The sequence below is a fragment of the Nuphar pumila genome, chromosome 11, assembly GCF_984573655.1.
Source record: "Nuphar pumila chromosome 11, dmNupPumi1.hap1.1, whole genome shotgun sequence".
Lineage (NCBI taxonomy): Eukaryota > Viridiplantae > Streptophyta > Magnoliopsida > Nymphaeales > Nymphaeaceae > Nuphar > Nuphar pumila.
In genome coordinates, this window is record NC_143259.1 from 30,344,312 (window position 1) to 30,352,181 (window position 7,870).

At 36.8% G+C, this 7,870-nt stretch overlaps 1 protein-coding gene across 3 annotated transcripts in view; it reads left to right on the forward strand.

Moving 5' to 3' along the window:
- Positions 1 to 7,467, forward strand: part of LOC149822212 (Leucine-rich repeat (LRR) family protein) — a 146,591-nt gene extending 139,124 nt beyond the window's left edge. The window contains exons 18-24 of one of the 3 annotated variants that reach the window (XM_089980725.1): positions 1,170 to 1,291; positions 1,370 to 1,466; positions 1,596 to 1,670; positions 6,314 to 6,407; positions 6,528 to 6,586; positions 6,775 to 6,830; positions 6,922 to 7,467. In XM_089980725.1, the coding sequence (XP_089836851.1) occupies positions 1,170 to 1,291; positions 1,370 to 1,466; positions 1,596 to 1,670; positions 6,314 to 6,407; positions 6,528 to 6,586; positions 6,775 to 6,830; positions 6,922 to 6,994 (576 nt within the window). In that variant the 3' untranslated portion in view covers positions 6,995 to 7,467. The remainder of the gene's footprint in view (positions 1 to 1,169; positions 1,292 to 1,369; positions 1,467 to 1,595; positions 1,671 to 6,313; positions 6,408 to 6,527; positions 6,587 to 6,774; positions 6,831 to 6,921) is intronic. The other 2 variants (XM_089980727.1, XM_089980726.1) reach the window with 2 other exon arrangements.
- The last annotated feature ends 403 nt before the right edge of the window (positions 7,468 to 7,870 follow it).

Consider the following 7,870-nt stretch of genomic DNA (forward strand, 5'->3'; position numbering starts at 1 on the left):
CAGCAAACTCTCGGTGATCTCAGCATGTGTTTGAGGGGGGGTGTTTAATTGTATTCATAATTACTATATATACCTACTTATATATATATATATATATATATATATATATATATATATATATATATATATATATATATATATATATATATCATACCCACTAGGGGTAAAATAGTCATTTCACTTGTAACACACATATTCACTTTGAATATGCCTCTTTCTTTTTCTTCTCTCTTTTTTTCTTTTTCTTTTCTTTTTTGCTTTTTTACATCATTGGAGGGGTCCACCATAGAGTCGTTGGACCCCTCCAACGACTCTATGAGCGCCCCTCCTTGGGTCCCATTTTGTGTATAAATAAGGGGCATTGCCCCCATATATTCCTCAAGCTTCTTGAAGCTTTTCTTTATAAAAGTTTTTATATTTTAGCTCTCTTTCTCATTTTATGTTTGTTGCCACTTTGTGGCTTGTTGTATTCTTGCCCATTAGTGGCCTATTGCTTGTGTGCTTGTGCATTTCCTAGTCACTTTGTGACTTTATCTTTTCTCTTTAGTGTTTCGTGACACATGTATGTATCTTTTGTACTTTCTTCTTTTACCAAAGGGCACTCTTGTAATTTATCATGACTGTTATTATTATATATAAGATGGGACGTCACCCTAGGCTGGGGTAGGATGACTTTCCTGTTTCCCTGGTTTCTTCTCTTCTCCTCTTCTCTATTTTCTGGACATTGTGCAGGGCATGTCTTCCAAGGTGCATTTCACAGGACCCACTGCCCATTATATTAGGAATTTTGTCCCAATCCCGACCCCACTTCACAGGCCTTGGTATCTAACATTTTAAAGTTCATTTTTTTTTATTTCAAGTTAGTTTTTCATCATGTTTTATGCAACCCCTTTAAATGATGGTGCTACTTCTAGTTGTTTCTTGCATAAGTGCTAATGTTTTTTAAGTGGCTTCTCTTTATTGGGCCACCTATCTCATTGGTTAAAATAGCTAAGAGTGAAATTAGTGAGTCCACTTCTCATTTTCTTAAAAGAAAAAAGGTGAGTTGTTTTTTTGGCTGATTTCTGTACCTGTATTTTCTGCAGAAAAGTTCTTACATTGATGATTCTACATATATAATAAAATTTGGAGGCCTATTTATTGCTTCGTTTTCTTGACAATACTTGCAGATTCCATCAGATGCCTTTAGATCTCTTTCAAAACTCAAAATATTGGATTTGAGTGGCATCACAGCTTCACTTCCGGAAGCAATTTTTTCAAGCATGCTGCAATTGCAGGAGCTCTACATGAGGTGTGTTGATGAATGTAAATCTAGTGTTTTGCAGCTTAGGTGTTCATGAGGTGTCCACTTAACATTTTTGTTTTACAGAAGAATGCAGTTGCATAAAGTTCCCTCAGGGATAGAGAGTTTGCTTCAGCTTCGAGTCCTTGATTTAAGTCAAAATTCACTTGTGTCAGCACCAGAGGTAAAATTTCATTAATGTAACCTCTGTTACTATTATTTTTCTTTGCATGATTGTTTTATAAGTATGCTATTTTTTACATGTAACTATAACCTATTTGATACTTACACTGAAGTCATCGTTGAAAAGCAGGGTTTGAAGAACTTGACATCTCTCGCTGAACTGGACCTATCTGATAACAATATTACTGCACTCCCTGCAGAGTTGGTATGTTCATGTTTGGCAACCAGAATGCTTCTTTTGAAGAAATGAACTACTGATTGATAGGATTGAATGGGATTGTTTAATGAAAGACTGGAGCTCATCTGTCTTCCAAAAATAGGCCAGCATAAAACTAGTAATTTCAGAATTACTGAAGCACTTTATGTCATCTAATCATATTTGGAAAATAACACCACATAATTATTAAATTTTACTTATGCAGGTTTCTTTGTGTTTCATATATATATATATATATATATATATTAATTCTTTAGATTCATTAAATTTAATCTACAATGGTTGCTGTGCCATCCTTTTAACCTGATTGGTTGGTTATCTGAGAACTGAGTTTTTTGAGGTAAGCACCCGTCAAAGTGGCAGGGCTAGTGTGGGTTAAGGGATAGAGGTAGTCATGATGGAAGATAATGGTGATGAGAACAGTCAGGCAGTGTGGTGCGGGTAGTTGCATGTGGTTGTGAGGATGATGTGGCAGGGTCACATTAGGGTGAGGATGATATCTGGCTTAACTTGATGGACCAGGCATGTCTAGCCTTTTTTGGTGGTTTTGCATTTTCTCTATTTTTTGCATGTGAATGTGTCATAAGAACTAAAGGATCTTCAGTCTTGTAAATTTGTTGGTATTTGGACTTGCTGCAAGCCTAGTGGACAAGTTGTCATAGCTTCACCATTTTTTAGTTTTTCATTGAAAACCCTAACTAGCTTAAAGAATGAAAACACTGACATGTTTTTAGATTTAAAAGAGGATAGCATTTGTATCATACCATCAAATACTATGTGAAGAACTAAAATTGCGTAGTTATGAACTTAATGAAACAAACAAAATTAAACTCTAAAATTTTAAAGGATATCATATTGCAAAAATGTATAAGTAAACCTACTAAAATTTTGAGGGATACATGGTGTATTGAATTTGAAGAAAGAGCTAGTTGTGTTGGTCTTTTAACATTAGTAAATACTTTCAGACAACTGGAGGCAAGGCTAGAATTCTCGGTGCTTGGGACCCTAGAGAGCTGCAGTGCAAAGTTATCTTGGAAGAAAAATGCTGCATGTGTAAAGGAATGAACATGGAATTCCTAGCAGCAGCAATCTACCTCAAAAACAACCCTTCTCTCTACATTCAAGCACTAAAAAACAAGGTTGTAAGCGTATCATAACCCGTATCGGCTGGGATGAAAATAAGATACACATCTTATCATATCATAAAAAATTGCATTTTTCACTAGAAAAACTCTAAAACACAACAACAACAACAACAACAACAACAACAACTACGCCTTCATCCCAAAACAATTTGGGTCAGCGAGAAAAACTCTAAAAACTAAAAAAAAAAAAATCATAGAATACAAGATAGATGTAACTAAATATAGATATGTGATTAAACATTCATCATTCAACTAAACATAGACGTCGCATCTCATGTCACAAACAACTAAATATAGATATATGATAAAAGATACAAAACAACATCAATCATCTTCACTATCAAACATCTCGCATTCGGCATCAAAGATACATCTTGTTGTGGGCCTTGTGGCTCTTCATTTAGTTGTGCAGCCACTGCCCGGGCATGTTGTAATATCATGTATTCTCACACTTGTTGAAATTGATTTTTTTCGAAAATTTGAAAGTATAGAAGAAAAATCGGGTAAACCTTGATAATAGGCCTATGTTCTTTGAGCCTTGAATCGACCCAGGGCTCATCGATAAGTTCTAAATGAGCCAATTAAAAGGTGCGAAAAAGTTTTATTTTCGATCTTTAAATTCAAGTGAATTTCAGGTTAAATTCAGGCAAATTTTGGAAGAGAAATTCAAAGTATATGTCGTTGGATGCGTCTCATAATCCCAAGTCCAACGATATTTTACTTTTCCCAATCCGAGTTACGGTTGGCCTAAAAATCATTTTTTTTCAAAAAGGGACCGCCTCTACCGACTGGGTCTGAATTTGGATCGGGCTGAATCCAATGTATTTGATCCAAGTTAATATAGATCTGGACTCTGTCCAAGACTCATATTAATCTGGAGTTGATCTAGCCCAGGACCCAATTGGGGTTTAGATATGGAAGATCCAAGATCCAAACTCATACCCAACGATAATATAGCTTTAAATTCATTTTTATATTCAAATTAAAGATAAATTAAAGTTAAAAAGGGGCCCAGATGGATAAGGTACCCTCTGAAAGCTTTTGGATAATTATTTATTAATAAATAATTAAATTAATATTAAATATAAATTAATTTCGAATTTCAAAAGTTGCTTTATAGTAAGTCTCTAGAAGAATCTACTTTAACCTTAAAACAAGGAGAGAAAAAAGTAAGCTATGATAAAAGAAGTTAAAGAAAAAAATTTGAAGTTTGAAAAAGTTACTAAAAAAGGAGGGAGTTAGAGAAAAAGTTGGAAAAATAACTTTTTCTCCAGCCCCCAAATGAGAAACTCTAGAGGGGCATCACCTCTAGGGCCTCTCCTTAATTAAAGTAAAGAAAAAAGAAGGGAGGGGGGGGGGGAGGTGAACTAGAGAGAGAAAAAGAGAGAGGGAGAAAGAAAGAAAAGAGAGAGAGAGAGAAAGGAAAGAGAGAGAGGTATAAATTTTAGATTTGAGAAAAACCCAAATCCAACATAATGTAATTTCAGATTTGCATGAAACATCAATCCAACATATATATATATATATAATTTCATATTTGAGTAATCTAGAACTATACTCACACACAATGATTAGAATGTACCCTACCTCACAAAAATCGTTGTAATCAAACTCTCTAAAAATCATTGGAATGAAGAGTCCTAAAAAACATTAAAGTGGAACTCCTCAAAATCGTTGGAATGGAGCTTCACCAAAATCGTTGGAATCATGCTTCCTCTAAACACATCAAAATCGATCTCCCCAAAATCGTTGGGATGGAGCTCTCCTTCACGACAATGGCATCCTTCTCCAAGGCGTGAGCGGGAGAGATTGACGTTGAAAGAGGCATGAAAGAGAGAGGGAGAGAGAGAAAGCAATGAAAGAGTGAGATGGGTGTTAAATGAGAGAGTGGAACGTTGAGAGAGGGAAATGCGCCAATGAGGGAGGGAGAGAGAGAGAGAGAGAGAGAGAGAGAGAGAGAGAGATGAGAGGAAATGAGGTATAGATATAGCGAGAGAGTAGGGCATGAAAGAGAGTGAGAGATGAGGGTGACGGCTAGAGAAGGGAGAGAGGGAGGCTTTCACGCTATCCCTCTTTTTCCCATATGGGGTTGCCCTAGGCATGGGCCCCCACCTATGTCACAGGGATTCGGCTAGCAGGGTGCCGCACCCGCGTCGACGCGACTCGACGCGGGTGCGGCACTGGGTGCGGTCAACCCGATCCTGGGTGCGTTGACCGCACCCAGGATCATTTAGGTCCATTTTTTTTTTTGGATTTTTTAAAAAAAAAAATTTGCCCTATGAAATGGGCTGCGATTTTTTTTTTTTTTAAAAATTCTGCTGACAGCAGCTGCTCCTAATCTTTCTTTTTCGTAAAGGATTTTCTCTCTCCATAATAAATGATAGACAGCAGCTGCTGCAGGCAGCTGACAGCAGCTGCTGCTCCTAATCCTTCTTTTTCGTAAAGGATTTTCTCTCTCCATAATAAATGACTTGCTGATCCTTTTTTTTGTAAAGGATTTTCTCTCTCCATAATAAATGATAATGATGGTGGTAGCCTTGCTGGCTATTAGTATTCACTGTTCTCCTGACGAGATGGGTGCGTGCAGCTGTATATAAAATGAAATTTGAAAAAACCCGCGTCGGGGGAACCCCCCGACCCCCTTATATATATTACATTTTTACGCCTGCCGCACCCCCGCACCCGGGTTTTTTGAAAGTGCCGAATCCCCGCACCCGCACCCATGTGACTTAGGCCCCCACATTCCATTGCTTTCACTTAAACTCCCTCCCCACATTGGTTATTCATTTCAAATGGATAAAAATCCAAATCTAAATGGGACGTCCCCCCACTTGGGTCCCACTGGGTCCAATTACCATATTAGACCCAATTTAGTTTCAAATGGGTATTCGAAACCCAAAATAGAATTTAAGTACAATTTAATTACCTATAAAATTTTGAACCACATTTGAGACCAAATTCTATTTTTATTTATTTAATAATCATGAAAATTTGTAGGTATCACAATATGACTGGGCTCCGTCGCAACATGTTGCTTGCGGTGAATGCCCTGCACCCTTGCTCACTTCTCACTACTACTGGGTTTTGCCATAACACGTTGCCTAGGGGGAACGCCATAGCATAAAACAGAATTCTCTTAGAACTCATTTTCATAGGATGTGGCAAGAGTTTCACGGCCGTTTGCCATTGACACCAATCCTCCTCCTTTATCCAGGCTTGGGACTGGCACTAGGCGGGTCGAAAACCCCCCTAATGATGGAGTTTATGGATCTTCTAGTTGTGTTGGTCCTAATTGGGTCAATATGGGTTCTATGTTCTAAACTCACTTTGAATGATAATGTTGTCATAAAGACTAAAGAGTGATGGTGGCATCTGGAATTTACAAGTTTACCAGATGGATTTGGGCAACAGAAATTTGATCAAACTTTTGCCATATAACAATATCAAAGATGTGTTTTCATATTAAATAAAATCTGTATATTACAGGTTGTTGAGATTGGCCGGTATTTGTCTTTGGAAGACCAGATGCAACACTGTATTTTCCTTTTGTTTTGTCTTTTGTTCCTGCAGAAAGCATCAGGTAACTTTCACTTTGTATGTCCTCATGAAATGTGAGTTCCTTTCTCATTGTCTTGATGTACGTTTACTTGAATAATGCCAAGTTTATAATTTATGACATTATTTGATTATCTTCTTTCAGCAAACATGTTTACATCTGGTTTATTTACACAAAGCTGTATTGGATGTCTCATAACTATGGTATGCCTGCCAGCAATCTGTCTGACATGGGAATACAGTGCTGCAGAGTCTGTTTGATTGCTTAATGGTTATTTATTCAATATTCTGTTTTATCAGACATGTTTCGTGTAGTGCTTGCACAAATTTGTATTGAATGTCCTGTGGGTGATTGCCTGCAAGTGGTATAACACATGAATGCCATGTTGCAGGGCCTGCTTGAGTCTAGTTTACAAGCGTTAAGACTTGATGGTAACCCATTAAGGAGGTATACCTACATGTTCATTTTTATATCATTTAATACTGATTTTTTCTGTTTTTGTTTTAATTAATTAATTACTTAATGATTTCAATGTCAGTATTAGACGACCTATTTTGGATCGAGGAACTAAAGCTGTTTTGAAGTATTTGAGGGATAAACTTCCAGCTTGAGCATGTATGCCAAATGCTTTCGATAGCTTTGTAGAAGTTGGACTTGGGATGCTAAACTGCTTGGGTTTTCTGGGATTTGAAATATCATACTACCCCAACTGTCAGGGACTGTTTGCTGCTGCCTATGATGAGGTGTGAAATATAAATAGATTTTGCAAGGACCTGCTCTGTTGTAATTGCAAAAAGGCTTTTGGTGCCGAGGGCAATGTTTAAAGGTTTGACATGGGGAGAGTTTATTTATAAGGGACCAATCCAGAATAGAAGCTTCTATCAGAAGATACCTTCTTAATCTCTCAAGTTTGCTGACTCTATGTTTGCATAGTGTAATTGTCATTATTATTCTTGTAAGTTTGCATTCTTTTCGTGTATTACTAATATTTGTTGAAGAAAACAGAAAAAATGAACCCAATGATTGATGCAAACATTACTGAAATATTCAAATTGCTCATCGGAGTGTCTTTATACCTTTCAAATTCCTCAAATGGTTTTCTTTCCTACCATTTTGGTTTGGATTGCTGGCCCAGATCCTCAAAATTGTAACTTTAATTCTATGTATTTCATGAGAAGGTAGTGAAAGTTTAGGGGAAAGCAAATCAGGATTTTGATGTTGCATTTCTGTTTTCTTTTTCCTTATATTTTTTCGTTTTCTTTTTTTTTTTCTTTTTTTTTAATTTCTCTTTGCTTCTTTTTTTCTTTTTTTTTTGTTTCTTTCTTCTCTTCTCTTTCTTCCTCTTTTCTTTTTTCTTTCTTTCGTTTCACAGATTGGTTGGTCAATTAGCAACCATAATCGGCTGACATCAGGTGAACAATTAGACCTGTCAACATCGGCCCTTGTTCTCTGGAGCTTTTTCCTGCGGATTCTGTTCCTCTCTGTGA